We start from the raw sequence: 16,101 nt of genomic DNA on the forward strand, positions 1-16,101 counted from the left end.
ATTGAAAAGGCATTCTTACCAAAGGGTTACATTTCCATTTTATTTTAAACTAAGATACGGTCCTATTATTGTCTCTACATGTTCTTTCTGGAAAAAAAGCTATTTCCACCTTGAAATAAATTCTGATAAACAAATGATCTGAGGCTTAATTTTTTTTAAAAAAGCTAAAAATGGGTCTAAAAATAAAGTTTTATTCCCAAGCCACAACTGAAGAAAATTGGAAAAAAGATGAATTAAGGTAAGCCTAATTCCTCCAGTGCCCAGTTACAAGAAATATCAGAAATATTACAAATGCTTCAGGTGCTCAGATTAGCATCACCCATAGTTCCATGGAAAACTTATCCAAATTTCATCTCAAAAAACTTGGTATGAATTCACAGTAAGTCCCACAGATATCCTACAATCACAAACGGAAGGAGGAAAAAAGTAATCCCCCCAAATTTTAAGCTTAATAGAACAGATGTCTCTCCCTGACAAGGAACAGCTGTCAGGCAAAGCTGTGATTTATGAGCTGAGTCTACTTTCTCACATTCCATACAGTGTCGATATTTATCTTGAGACCAGCTATTACTGATTATTGGCAACTGTTAAGAAAAAGAAAAGTCAATGAAACTCAGGCTGCTGGTAGTAACAATTATCCAAATACCAGGAAGTGTTCTAAAACAAAAAATCTCAGAGGATAGCCCACTTTCTGTCAAGGCCCTAGTGAAGGAAAAGTATGGACAAACAGACGTGTGTGCCAAACCCTTTACAGATGCTCTTAATGAAACTGAAAGGACATTAAAATTGCACTTCATTACCTTTCCATACTAGGCAACATCAAAAGCCAAGGTGCCATGAGTAAATAAGGATCAAAGAAGGTAACAGAGAAACAGGAAAGGAATGGAAATGCAGGTGTATCCAAACCTTGGGCTATAACCCTCCTTGGATACCTTAGAATTAACTGCTTTAAAACAGAAGTTGTTTTAATAATATTCATATCTGATTTTCATTACCTGACAGGCAGATGTAAGTTAAATATTCGCCTTGACCTCCAGTTGCCAAGAAAGGAATCTTTTTCTTTGTCCTCCTCTTGACTTGGACGGCTCCCAGCATCCTTTCATCAAGAGGTGCAAAAATTTCCTTGCTGATGGCAGACTTGGCACTCATTGTTGACCAAGCAAGCAGGGCACGCAGTGAGTTTTCTAAAGAAAAAGAAAAGGCAAGCTGTAATTGGCAGTATTACAAGGGCTCATATAAGAATGAGCAGCAGATATGATCCAGCAATCCCACTCCTGGGCAAATAGCCAGAAAAGATGGAAACTCTATTTCAAAAAGATGCATGCACCCCAATGTTCATAGCAATACTATTTACAATAGTCAAGACATGGAAGCAATGTAAACGTCTATCCACAGATGAATGGATAAAGAAGATGTGGTGTACACACATAATGGAATACTACTCAGCCATAAAAAACAATGAAATAATGCCATTTGCAGCAATATGGATGGATCTAGAGATGATCATACTAAGTGAAGTAAGTCAGAGAAGGACAACTATCATATGATATCACATATGTGGAATCTAAATCATAAAACATAAACAGACTCATAGACATAGAAAACAAACTTATGGTTACCAAAGGGGAAAGGGTAGGGAGGGATAAATTGGAAATTTGGGATTAACAGAAACACACTACTATTATAAAATTAGATAAACAACAAGGACCTACGCTATAGCACGGGGAACTATATTCAATATCTTGTAATACCCTATAATGGAAAATATATATATATATGTATAACTGGATCACTTTGCTGCACACCTAGAACACTGTAAACCAACTAAAATAAAATAAAAAAGAATGAGCAGCAAGTTGATTCACACATGAAGTAATTTTCAATTTGTGGTTTAACCTCTCACTTGCTTGAAATGCATTATAGAATCATTAAAGGTAAGGCCTTTACCTTTGTAAGAACTGCGAAAAAACTCAAACAAAAAAGGAATACAGATTTACTCGCTGAAAATGACAAACGCAATGGGAGATGAGCAGCACAAAATGAGATCTAGGAAGTGTGTCAGTCTCTATCCCAACTGCACTTGACTCTGACTGGCAAGTGGCACCCACCCCATTCCCTTTCTGTAAGGACCATGATTTCACATTTCCAGCTGAGAAATCTTTCCACTGTCTAAAAATCTTTAAAGTCAAGAGGTTCCTTATGCAACTTCAAAATCTCCTTTAACGCTAATGTAAATCCATTTCCCTAATTCTATTCATAGCAGAAATAATTATATCATCTTGCACATAAGAACTACATATGCAACAGAAGACCATTAATTTAATCACACTTCAGCTGCTTTGGATCAGGCTAAGTAATTAATCCTTATTTATCAGCCTCTTTCAACGGGTCCTATTTTCCAGTGCTCCTCTGCCTCTCATTGCCATGCTCTGGACCCTCGCCAAATTCTCCACAGTTTCCTTCAGCCAAAGTGGACACAGAATTCTAAAAAAATGTCTGACTAATGCCAAGTATTTTGGAAATGTTACCCAGCAGTTCCCACATGTTATGCTCCTGTGGTTAACTGGCAGTGTGTGCCCAATAATTAAGAAAATAAAGCATCATGTTGCTGACTCCCAAAGAGTCCCCCCACACCCCTCAAATTTACATATACACAGTCCCCATGTTATATTTACTTTTCCAAAGTTGTACTTCCCTAAAGGTCTTGATTCTGCTTATTTGTGTCTATTATATTCAAGGTCAACCTGAATTTTATCATCCAAAAACTCAGCTGCAATTTGAGTAAATGAGTAAATGTTTTCTATTCCATCATCCTAGTCAGAGTCTATGCCTTAAGCAGTAACCAACATTTGCTCAAGCAAATAACAAATCAGAACTAAAGGCGCAGAGAAGGCAATGGGTTGGTCATGCAGGCTGTACAGAGTATTCAGAGATCCTGCAGAGGGATCAATAGCACAGCTATACATGGTAACAGTAGCTCAAAGAGCTGATCGACCTGCTGTAAAATCGAGCCAGTTGGTAAACAAACACCTATTACGTGCCACCTCAATGATCAGTATAGAGATATAAGAAATAACTAAGATATGCTCCCTGCTCTCCAGGAGTTGACTACTGACTACATCAAAGGTTTCCCTTAAATCCAGATGATTTATGACGGAAGACCATGAAACATCCTTCCCAATGCAAGATTCACAAATGCTACCCACACAGCTGTCCACCTGTAACTGGTCCCACACCTGTAACCTCATGGTAGGAAAGAGATATATTAAAAAAGAACCTTCCCCTGGTTAAAGAAATTTCTCGTGGTTTCAGTTCTATAGTAGGTTTTCTTAGTGGTAGCAAGAATAAAGAATAGTGTTGGTGTTTATTATCTATCTATACCTCTATCTATACATTATAGATCTATGCCCAGATCTATGTGCTCAGATCATGCCCAGATCTATGTGCTCAGATCATGCCATTTTATCATTGCCACCAGGTTCTTCATACTAGCTGAGTACAAAATGATGACGGAGTTTCTCAATGTGCTGACCTCTAACTGACACCCTGTGATTTCCTAGAAGTTAGCAAACAGAATTTCCCCCACTGCGATTTACCCCATGACTTTGCTATGCAGGGTGTTATAATTTACAGGGACATTTTTTTAAAAAGAGAGAAACTAGTTCTTTTCTAGCTCCAAGGCCTTTCAGCTCTTAGCATTTGGGGGACACGTGAAAGAGAAAGCCAGTGGTAGCACGGTGGCTTCAAACGTCCTATAAAAGCAATGTAGAAAGAAAGTCATCTTCCCAAACTCATCAGGCATTCTCTAACCAGCGCCTTCCCAACTGTGGCAAGGCTTTTGCTTTTCCAACTCAGATTCACATTTTTCAAAACTTGTGGTTAAAAGAAATAGAAAGCTATCATTGTATTATGCAAAATCTGTCAGAGAAAAAGAAAGAAAAGGAACAACATGCATGTGCTACTAAATTTTCAGGAAATCTTGCCCTTCTTTTGAAAAACTGGTAAGAAATGGAAATGGCCTTTTGTTGTTTTACTGTATGGATATTCAGCAGCCAAGAACAAAAGAGAGAAAACAAGAGGAAAAATAAAACCAGTAACTTCACTGACCACAAGTTTGGAATCAGACAAACTTGGGTTCAAATCTTATTTCCAAAACTGAAGACCTGTATGTGGGTAAATCTCTTAAAATTCAGACCCTCAGTTTACTCACTGCAACATGGAGAGAGCTTCACCTAATTCATGGAAGCATTGAAAGAATTAGATGAAACAATGCATGCAAATCACTTATTCTGGTGCCTGAATCATAATGAATGCTTAAAATGGAAAGTTTTTAATAACTCTCCTACTAAGATATGAAAAATAAAAGACCCTCTGAACTTGCAGAAACTGAGTAAATGTAGCCGTCCATACCAGAAGGTATCTGTAAAAGAGAAACTCGATTTACCAGAGCTCTGCTTTTCTCACTCACGGGTATGAAACCCTCTAAATATGGATAAACAGTCTAACATATGGAGGGCTCTGTATAAAGTGTTATCAGGATGAGCTATTTATAGGTTTCACCCTCAGGAAACTCACTCGCAAGAGACTATCAGGCTCATTTTTATGGGAAATTGTCTAAAGTTTTTGTCCAGGCCAAGGATACTAACAAGCCTGGGAGCACGTGTGTATGTTTTTGATGCCACCTGGAAATGGGAATGGACCGCGGATTAGAAGAGAAAGAATCAGAACGTAAAAGGGGTACTAATGTAGCTTCATGGAAATAATCTATGAGTGTCTCCCAAACCTGACTGCACATCTGAACTCGGCAAGGAGAGCTTTTCAAAAATGCAGACCCCTGGGCCCCTCCTTTACCCCCACCAAATAAGAATCTTGGGATCTGTACTTTAAACAACTCTCTAACTGCAGCCATCCTGACGCCTAAGTGAAAAGCTGAGAGCCTAAGGAGGAACTGTGGAGATGGAAAGGAGTGTATTCTCAGGAGAGAATACAGGAAGAGAATGTACAGGACATTTTCTCTCCATTCAACCAAGCAGATTTCTCAGGTCTTAGATCTTCCTACTGGTAAATCAATGTCCAGCCCACAGCTGGACCTCTTTGTAAGGAAAACAAGATGAACACACAGCGGCGGTATACCACTGACCACAGTTACTCCAACCTACATCACCCTGAAGGGGAGCAGGACAAAATATTCTGCTTTAGTATATTGATTGTTTTGAGCCAAAGGTATCTGAAAAACAGCATATGTAGGGACAGGCTTTCTCTGAATTCCCTTTATCTGTCTAAAGACAGATCCTCCAAAAGGAACTCGGTTGTTATAAATCCCCTCTCCAGGAGTTTCATCCACCAGAGAAGACAGATTCTTGTCACAGGACAGTAGACTAGAAGTCGACACCACACTCAGACACACTCTGTCACAAACTGTCACACCTCCCATCTAGTCTTGTAAGGTCCCGTTCATCTTTTCTAAAAATCTTTTTCTCTCCCCTAAGAGGTCTACACCCCGTCCCCCTTCCCTAATAAGATGGTATTTAATCTTGAATTCTAAGCCACCTTGGGAATTATTCATTTTTCCCAGGGTGTCTCCCATGTATACACAAGGTATACATGTTAATAAACTTCTGATTGGTTTTCTCTTGTTAATCTTTTATTACAGGGGTCTCAGCTAAGAACTCAGAAGAGTAAAGGGAAAATTATTTTTCCTCCCCTACAACCCATGGAAGTTTTCTCTCTTCCTGGTCCACAGCTTCTAAAGGCTATAATTACAAAGCTTTCCCATCCAAGAAACCAACCTACAATATGATTTGCAAGTCAAAGCAGCTGGCTGCCTTAAGTGGTAGTTTTGGAAACTAATCACAGTTAGTTTTCCTCTCCCTCAAGCTTTTTCGTCTATCTTCTCCCTTTAAGCCATCTAACCCATAACCACTTTTGTCAGCACATGGTTATGGTAGTGAGATGGTCCTCCACCTACTATCCTCCTCTCCAGGAGGAGTTGTAAACTCCAAGGACCTCACGGAGGAGGCAGATGAAGTACGTAAGTTAAGGGGTAGAGAGGTAAGATGTTTTTGCATTCCAACACTAACATTTTCCATTTCCAGTACTTGAACTGACACGTGTCCTCTGTGGTCAAGAGACAAGGAGGAGTGGTAGGAACTCATTAAAACCGTAGATGACCTGTGGTGGTGAACTCATCATCCTGCAGGTGGGTCTAAGGCGGTGGGGCTGACAGGGCTTAAATATTTCTCACCTGAGAGGTAAGCACTGCCTCTGGTGAAACAGAGGCACCATTTATTTAGCATAATATTATTAGATAACAGATTCTCTAACCTCATTCACCTGTCACGCTTCACATGCAATCTTCTGATCATGGTATGGCACTGGCTATGCCAACACAAGTAATCTGGACTGTAGGACGATTATATTCCCATTGCCAACAAGTAACCAGAATGCCTGGTTTTAGACCTCACCCTCTTAAACTAGTTACTATGACTCAACCCTGAGGTAGATGCACTCAAAACCAGCCGATATCAAGTTTCAGAATTCTCCAAGTTAACAGCAAACAGGGTATCATCCCAGAACACTTCTGGGGAGAATCAGCTGGTCTCTACTAGTGCATGGGAACTCTAGTGAGGTGACCTCAAATAACTTAGAAAGAAGAGAAATAAGGTTATTCTCTAAGATAGGACTTCTCTACATTGCCACTTTGTTTTCGAAATTCTACAAATGCAGCTTAACTCACGCCTTTAACTGGATGACACTAATCATGCACCCAGATCCCATTGCCTTCCTGGTTTTAAATCCATGTGTGTAGCTGGCAACTGAGCATTTCCACTAAGTTAATTTAGACTCATTCTTGTCTCTCAAACCCTCCAAGTCCCCATAACAACTAACCAATTACCAAGTTCTGTAGATCCAATTTAATATTTCTGGCCTCCACCAGATCCTCTTCATCCTCACATCCTCTACCTTAATTCGGATCCCCATCGTCCCTGCTTTGAATGATTTGGATGCCTCCTAAAAGGGTTCTAGTACCACTCCCATCTTGCTACCATTGTCCCTCTATACTGTCCAAGGTAATATTCTAAAGGATAAATATGATTCAAGTATAACTGTATTCAACTGTTTCTACTCCATGCCTCATGTCCTGAAAGAGAAACACAATTACCTTGACAAGGAACTGGGGAATGTTATAAGTATTGAGGCCAAAGTAGAGAAATGTTAAATTGCTTCCCTTAAACTCCACAGTATTTAACTACTAAATGTTACAAGTCAGATGTTATTACACAGTCATTAAACTTAGAGATAATCTAAAAATGTTAATTGTACTCCAAAATCCAAAAACTTCACTTAGTAGCCAGAAAATATGCAACTTGTTAGGCAATAAAAATCAATTTTATTTTTTCTTGTTTCATAAATTAAGACCAATGAGATAATTTGAGGTCAGTTTAGCTACTTTATAAAAATCTTCTCAAGTAAGGGTTACTGATTATTAGAAATATGCAATTCTACTTCTAGTTAGACAACTTTACTCTTGGATAAGATAGTTCTCAAGATGAAAACTTTAGTCTATCTATAGCATGTAAGCATGAGGATAAATTAATTAGACGAAAGTTTCAACCTACCAGCCAATTTTTCCATGTACTTCAACTATTACTCTCAACTAAAAGTTCTTATAAATAGAATCTAAAAGGGGAGTCAGATATGCCACTAGACTAGACAGATAACTTTAATCTGGTGATACCATTCAAAGTTGAAAATTGCAATCACTAAGAGTTCATCATTCTTTCTGGTAGAAACAACAAGGGCTAAGGAAGGGGCTTGCCAATGGTATAAAACCAGAAGGGGATGGCAGACCAAGAACCCATACTTAAGATTTCACAAGATTTACAAAGATTGAGACTAAATCAATGTCATACAGCAAATCTGCTAAAAATATCCTAGAAAGAGCCAGAAACTTACAAACAGGAAAAAAAAAAATTTAAAGTATATGTATAAAAGCTAAAAATATTCTCTATTCTGCTAGAAAAATATTTGTAGACCAAAAAATATATTAAAGGGGGAATTCCAAACAAAGACTGTGTACATCAACATCAACTGGGGTGCCCAGGTCTTGCTCACACAGATTCAGGGGACCTGGGGGGGCAAGGTCTGGGATTTGTTTTCTTGATGATATCTTTGATTTATTCCACTGTACAACCAGGTCCAGATCCACTGTCTCTGGGTTTTTGTTTTCTCTCTGTATTTAATGAATTATTTATAAAATAAAGACTCCGTAAACCTTTTTTGAGAGTACATGGCAGATGCTCTGTAAAGCTCTAGTAATGAGTCACTGAGGTTTGTACAGCACTTCATGATTTACAAAACACCTCCACGCAATCCCAAGTATACAATCAAGACAGCTGCTAAATGCATCTTCCAAAGCTTGCTCTTTTTGTAAATTAGAATCGTTAGGTATGTGCATTTATGAATGGTAAACTATGCCATTTTTAACCCACCCCTATTGGTCTCAGGATTATGAAGAAGTTATAATTCCTCTCTTATAGAGATTAGTATTTGAACTGAAACCTTTAGAACCAGCAACTCCACTACTAGAGAAAAAGGAAATGTTGTGTGTATTATACATGATGCATGCTTACTTCAGATCTATTTTTAAGAGCAAAACATTATGAACAACCTAAATACCCATCAATATTCAATCTACATTGTTAAGATGCAGTATAGCCTTTCAACCCAATGGACTATCACATAACCCTTCAAAATCATGGCACAGATCTATGGATACTAACTTGAAAAAATGACATAATACAGAGTGAAAACAAGGAAGTTACGAAACAGAAAATGAGCTGATGAATATAAACTTATATGTGTGTACTGATATGCATAAAGAGATTTCTAGAAAAAAGTCTGCCAAAATGTTAATATGATTATGTCTGGAATCTGAAACAAAGAAAAATAGGTCCAAGATTCTGCAGCGCAGTATTCTTATTCCACTATAACTTGACTAGAGTGTTCCTTAAAAAAATTTGTTTTTGAGGTACACTCTTTCTCCCAAAACTGGAAGATATATTAAAATTTATTTTATTGAGATCCAATTATCAGTCTGCCCTACTCTCTTTTCAACTCCAGTCCAGGCATGGTGTTGGGAGTCCCAAAGGTGAAAGCAGATAAATTTCCACCTTCAAAGAGTTGTGAGATGGGGCTTCCCTGGTGGCGCAGTGGTTGAGAATCCGCCTGCCGATGCAGGGGACACGGGTTCGTGCCCCGGTCCGGGAAGATCCCAAAAAAAAAAAAAAAAGAGTTGTGAGAAAGGAGAGCAGATGTTGTGAATGATTACCACAAGGCCTGAAAGTGATTTTGGTGAGAAGAAAACGTCACCTTTCCTCTGAGCAAATGCAGCTCCATGCCAGGACCCAAGACCTGGTGAGCAGAATGCTAGCCAGATGTCCACTTGCACCTGCTCCCTTGGACACAATCGTTGGAGCAGTGCAAAAGCAGCACAACCACACACAGCAGCCCTGGTCATGACACTTAGCTCCTTAAGGAAGGAAAAGAAGCTCTTTTTTACCATCAGGCTACCAAATACCATAAGACCTGGCTGGCTTTTTCTTCCGTGTATATACTAACCCTCCTCTTGTATGAGACATTATGTTCACAGGATCCTCCAAGCCGGTGACTCATGTCTGCTTCAATTATAAATCTAGACTATTGTCATCTCCTCTTTCCTTGTTTATATGTTCAGTAAGCACATTCTTCTTGTAGGCTTAATATCCAAAGAACAAACCCTTCTCTGCACCCAGACCACAAGACCTGTGTTTATACAAGTTTATTTACATGGTGGGTAGACTTTTTAGCCTCCTTGTCGATCACTTCCTAACTTTAACAGATGATATGACAAAGCCAAAAAATAACATTACCAAGAACAAAAAAAGGCTGCTGGGAATACACCATTTGGAGGATTTGTTGAGGGATTTATTCTGTAATAGAACCTCCACATTCACAAGTTTAAATTTCCAGGATCAGCTAAGTTGGTTCTACAGTACCCATATACCGACTCGACAGTGATGGGGAGAAATAAAGTACAAAAGGGAAGGGCAGGCTGAGGTGCACTCACTGGATTATGACAGAATTATTGATCCAAAGTGTGAGGCAGACCTTAAAAATGAGTTTAAGCATATCAAAGAAAGAACAAAGGGTTATAAAGGAAAATGAACCAAAAGGAGCTCCAATCGTTGGCATCTCCCAATTTTCGCGTACTCATGTCATTGCGGTGCCCAAGAGCCAGTTGGCAAACTAACAAAACAATATGTTGGCCTGAGAGCATTGTTTATTAACAACACTCAGAATAGACAAATCTATTCCAACCAAACATGGACCAAGCCACACGAAGATTGATAACATGAAAATAAACATTTTAATCGTGTGCCACGCTCTGTACTGATTGCTGAATTAGTGTGCTGCTTCTACTTACACTGAAGATAAAACAATGGGGGAAACACTGAACCCACACATGAAAGGAAGTGGAAGACAGTGTGGTTCAGGTGTTTTCTCTTTTTGATGTATACAGAAGTTTACAACAGAAGTTTTGGATTAAAAAATAAAGAACAAACATATCAACCATTAAAGACAAACAAATCAATGAACAAATCCTCCAGCAAGCATAAAATGAGCCTTTTATATCAGATATTTGTTAACTCAAATCTTAGGTAAATTATAAATTCTCTTGATTCAGCTATTTCTGTTTTAGAACAGACCTGGAATGTAACACTAAAAAGGTAATAAACCTTTAAAAAGACCCTCCAATTTTAAGCGTATGAAACCTACAAAACCCAAAAAAGTAGTTGAAACAAGTTTATGTATTTTCTAAAAATCTAAAAATCAGAGCAAAACTTCTCAAAATAGTCTCTAAATCATCAATTCTGAGAGTATTTCCTACTTGAATCCCTTATTTGGAGAATATCATCACTTTATAATTTCTTGAGAGAGTTTCAATTAGTTTTCTGTAATTGACATTTTATCAGTGTTATACTCTGACATGAAGTCCTTCACAGCAATGAGGGGCGCAGAAGAAATGTGATACATCCAGAAGCCCTCTTATACATATTTACACTGTCAACTTAAAAGACTAAGGACTCTGTCCTTCAATGGCTCAATTTCACAAATGAGATTTTCAATAAGTTCTTTAAACTCTTCCCATATGGATCAAGCCAAGGATTGTCATTTCAACTTTAATCAGTCTCCCCAACAATCAAGGTCATGATTTTGTGCCTGTGCAGTGTAATCTGAATGGTGCTGGAAAAGATTCCCTCCCAGCCTCCAAAAGCTTTTCCTGTCAGCACCTCAAATTCCGACAGGAGATGCGTACACTTAAACATGTGACTTTGGTATCTGAAAGTCCTCATTAATACATTTTTATGTGGGAGAGAGGACGGTGAGATTCCATTTTATAGATGAGGAAACTAAAGCTCAGATTAGTTAAGTAAGTTACTCTAGATCATGCAGCTTTTCAAGGGCAGAGCTAGGATTTGAACCTAGGAAGCGTGATACTAGTAGTCTTTGCTCTCCCTATCTCCTAATGAAGAAATGAAAAAGGCAGGAAGCGATGAGATAGAAATACATTCCAGGTAAATCAAGACAAATTCATCTGCTTCACAGTTTTGCCTCTGGTCAGCCTTGCTTTTGGGTAGACAAGATACTGTTATCATCCCTGCCCAGCTACTACAAAGATAACGAGTCAGGCTGGAGTTTGAAGTCGTTCTTTCTGGATATCTGCTCATCTTGGGTGTGCAGGTCATGCTGTGAAACTGGCAAAGAGGATCACGTAATCTAGTTAGAATAGAGCTTGTTTTGACTCCACAGATGAAAATTGGGGAGTTCAGAATACATTAGCAGAGAGTCTGTGATAAAGCTCTATCTCCACAAACAGGACAGGGCCCACCAAAGCCTCATCACAGCTGTTTGCCACCCTCCTTTGGAGACCAGCCATTTATAACAGGAGTCAACTCCTGGGAGGATCTTGGATGGCTGCCACCAGGCAGTTTTATGAACCTTGCAGGCTATTTTCCAAACCGGAAAAGGCTTAAAAATGAAAGGCACATATTTCAAAGGTTTCTGCTGGTTCTCAGGGAAAACTCCTCTTTCCACTTCCTTTCTGTATTACCCCCCTCTGGTATTTCAAAAGCACAACTGGGACCCTCCTTGTTACCTCCTACCCCATACTCTTTCTGTGTCTTCTGTCTTCCACTGCCAATGCTTCAAGCAACCTTAGCTGCTTCCCTAACAGCAATGCCCTTGGCTTCACACATTTGAAATGCTTGGCAAGAGGAATTCTATCCACTTGACTTTACTGAGTAGGATCTCAGCAAGACCTTCCAAATGAGCCAACCAACAACCATTGCTTGACAAATTTGGGGGCCCTACCCACCAGCAGCTTATACTTCAGTTGAAAGATGTGTGCAAGTTAGTATGTTAGCATTCTTAAGCTTACACATTTAACAGCTGGAAGCGATTTAGTGATTGTCTATCTCATCCAATTCTCTTCCTTAAATCATAAGAAAACTGAAATCCAGAGGGTAATTCCCAAATCATACAACTAAAGAGTAGCAAGGCCAAGATGAGGGCTAGCCACTATTCTCCACCTTACTTCAAAGTTCTCCACATAACTGTGAAGTTATGAGAGCAATCCCAAGTTTGTGGAAGGTGAGAATAGGTGGTATGTCAGAAGGGAGAGGGAAAGAGAGAAAATATCATTTATTACAGTGGCGACTCTCCTCAGATTCATCCTTTTTCTCATGAATTGGCATGAAATTAAGTGTTGGACTAGAATATCCCTAGCCCATAGATTTCTAAACCTCAACTTTTGGCTATCACCTTCTATTCCCTTGAATTTTCACAGTTTATGTTTTCTCATCTGGCTGTTGAGGCCAAAAGCAATGATGGCCTGCCCAAATGGAACAGGTTGAGACAGTCCAAGAAGCACAGAATTGTTTTGGCCAAGTCCCAAGCCACAGGGCTCTGTGCTGACCCCAACTAACAGGAGCCCCTCCTACCGTCTCAGTGCTCTGAGCCACTGGAAGGAGAACATGCCCTGGGCAAAGGCACGAGTCTATTAGCAGTCTGGGAATTAATGCTCTGGATTGGGGGGTCTCCTGAAAGCACAATGCTAACCACACCAAGAGCCTGGATCAGCTCTTATAAAGGTTTCTCAGCACTTATTCCAGGCCCTGGAAACAACAGGGGAGGAAAATAGGAATCTGTCAAGTCCAGTTCTTGTCTTTGGAACTGCACCCTTTAGCCTCAGTACAAAAACACCACCAGGTGCCTGCAATCTGTAATCAGTGCTCTATTAAAATGCTCTCAGAAATGCCGAAATTATCCCGATTTCCACACGCAGCTGCACAAGGTCCTGTTGGGTAACTGAAGAGTCTCTACAGGTTCACTTGAGACTCCCCAGAAGTAACAAACTAGAATGCCTTGGTTAGGATCCACCATCCAATCAACAGTGAAATCTCCATGTGAGAGGGATGGATCGGTGGGTAGGCAGGCATCCCCATTCTATGCATTGGGGATGCCACAGAATAGCCTACAAATCCAGGTCAGACTCAAGGTCCATATGCAAATGCAGATTCTGCCCCATTCGATCAGTTCTTCTGTCATTCAATGTCAACTCTTTTCTTAGTCAGCATGTTCCAGAAAATAACTAACTTCTGACCTAACCAGCTGTGCAGTGTTTGATAGGGAAGAAAAATCTGTCAACTGAACACTACTCTAATACTAACTCAGGTTAACACTAGCACAAGTTTATAGTATCACACATTTACAAATTACACGGACGTTCAAGCACACGTAATCCAGCTCCAGAATCCAGGACAAGGGCATAGTGGTCACTACCCCCCACTCAATCTTCTAGATGTTGGGTGGTGAAAAGAAGGCTAGGTTTGTCATCAGATGATCAGGTCTGAGCTCTGTCTTTGCCTTTACTTGATGAATAATTTTGAGTAAAATTCTAGACCTCTGAGAGCTGTACCTTCAATTTTAAGATGGGGTAGTGCCACCCACTTCACAAGACTGTTGTGAAGGATGAAGGAGGAGGAAAACAGCTCCCTGGTCAGCCTGCTTTTACCTGGGGTGCCCGGGGTGCCCTGGTCCTTGAAAGGCAGACGGGCATGTAAGCATGTCAGCTTATACCTGCAAAAGCATATACACATCACAGTGTATCTTACAAAGCTTACTTACTTCCAGTGTCATCCTATTTCATCTGCCCGATTTATGAGGGAGGTATCATCATCTCTCCCAGACAGGTAAAGAGAATAAGGCTCAGAGAAGGGAAAAACCTTGATGGCTCTGCTTGACTCAGCCAGAAAAGAGATGGGTTTTCTTCCTGCAGTCCTGTCCTGTTTCCTTTGCACCTCTCTGCCTCACCATATGGAACTGCCAGCTTACACAGGAAAATAATGACAGAGCCAACTGAAGTCTGCCCCAATGTGGATGCAGTGTTGCTACACAAGGGAGATGCAAGGTTGTGTAGACATTAAAAAAAAAAAAAAAAAAAGGGCAAGAAAAGAAAAGGCACACACAAGGAGCAGAGCTGGGATAAGACACAGCCTCACTTATTCAATATGCGACACTGAGGACACTAAGGTCAAGGCAGTCCTTTCCCTCACAGAGTTTACATCCTAGTGGAGAAGAAGAACAATCAACAAGCAAGGAATTCTATGCAGCATCTGAGAAGAAATCAATTAAGACTGGTCCAGTGGGTTCAGCAATTAAGCAAGGGGATGATGAATAACAGTCACTATCATTCACCACTAATGGTCAGACAGGGAAATACATCATGTGGAGCTAAAGCTCTCCAAGCCTTCTAAGAGGACAACCATCCGGCTTTGATGACCATTTCTGCTCCAAACACATTATTCCTTACTATCAGAGGTAACAAAGAAATTCCACCGTGGGACAGGACCTATCCTTCTTCACACATTTATTGAGTAATTTCCGTGACGTGGACTTTGTACAAGGGATGGACATTACAGAGCAGTTAGATCTATCCAATGGAAAGAGTCTAGTCGAGGAGAAGCACAAGGAAACAGGCCCCCCTGGACCAAATGAAGAGTCTGAAGCTGCTGCTTCACAGCAGCAGAAGAGGCAGGTACTTTAATCCTTCGGAGGCTGGTGATCAGGAGCTACTTACTCTGCTAAGCCTGTCCTTGAGATGTAATTAAAGAATTTAATTAGGTGGACCTGCATGGATTATGCAGGGAGATCCACTTTGATGGAAAGCCATGGAAGCTGTTAACTCTGAGTGACCTGACACATGCCTGGGCTTCCACCTGGGATCTGTGCCAGGGGTGTTCCCTGGATGCTTCAAGAGAGACGGACACAGCTGGACCTAAGGTGAGTGCAGAGGACTCCCTGGAGGGACATACTCACTTCTGCACAGACGCTACACACTTTCAGAACAGCAAAGGGAAACTCTGGGTACATGTACGGGAGAAAACACGGTCAGAGAAGCTGTTACAGAAAAAAGGTATCTGAGACAAATATAAAATCCTCAGATGCCCATTTGGTACTAAGCCTTATGGGGGTTGGTGGGAGGAGGGAAGGTGAAAGGTGAACTTTTAAAATGTACATCCCCACCTGTTCACTGAAGTGGGGGTGGACAGACCTGAGGTCACCAATGCGTAGTTTGACAAAAATAAATGTTCTTGGCCCATGTACATTTTAAAAATACATATTTTAAACTGAAATCATTTCCTCTAAGATCAGGAGCAAGACAAGGTTGTCCAGTCTCACCACTATTATTCAACATAGTTTTGGAAGTTTTAGCCACAGCAATCAGAGACAAAAAAGAAATAAAAGGAATCCAAATCGGAAAAGAAGAAGTAAAGTTGTCACTGTTTGCAGATGACATGATACTGTACATAGAGAATCCTAAAGATGCTACCTAAAACTACTAGAGCTAATCAATGAATTTTGTACAGTAGCAGGATACAAAATTCATGCACAGAAATCTCTTGCATTCCTATACATTAATGATGAAAAATCTGAAACAGAAATTAAGGAAACACTCCCATTTACCACTGCAACAAAATGAATAAAATACCTAGGAAT

At 40.0% G+C, this 16,101-nt stretch overlaps 1 protein-coding gene across 2 annotated transcripts in view; it reads right to left on the minus strand.

Moving 5' to 3' along the window:
* Positions 1–16,101, minus strand: part of STXBP6 (syntaxin binding protein 6) — a 273,396-nt gene that overhangs the window by 198,608 nt on the left and 58,687 nt on the right. For both annotated transcript variants that reach the window (XM_024118302.3, XM_024118301.2), the window contains exon 2: positions 996–1,184. In XM_024118302.3, the coding sequence (XP_023974070.1) occupies positions 996–1,149 (154 nt within the window). In that variant the 5' untranslated portion in view covers positions 1,150–1,184. The remainder of the gene's footprint in view (positions 1–995; positions 1,185–16,101) is intronic.

Source organism: Physeter macrocephalus, chromosome 11 (genome assembly GCF_002837175.3).
Source record: "Physeter macrocephalus isolate SW-GA chromosome 11, ASM283717v5, whole genome shotgun sequence".
NCBI classification, from domain to species: domain Eukaryota; kingdom Metazoa; phylum Chordata; class Mammalia; order Artiodactyla; family Physeteridae; genus Physeter; species Physeter macrocephalus.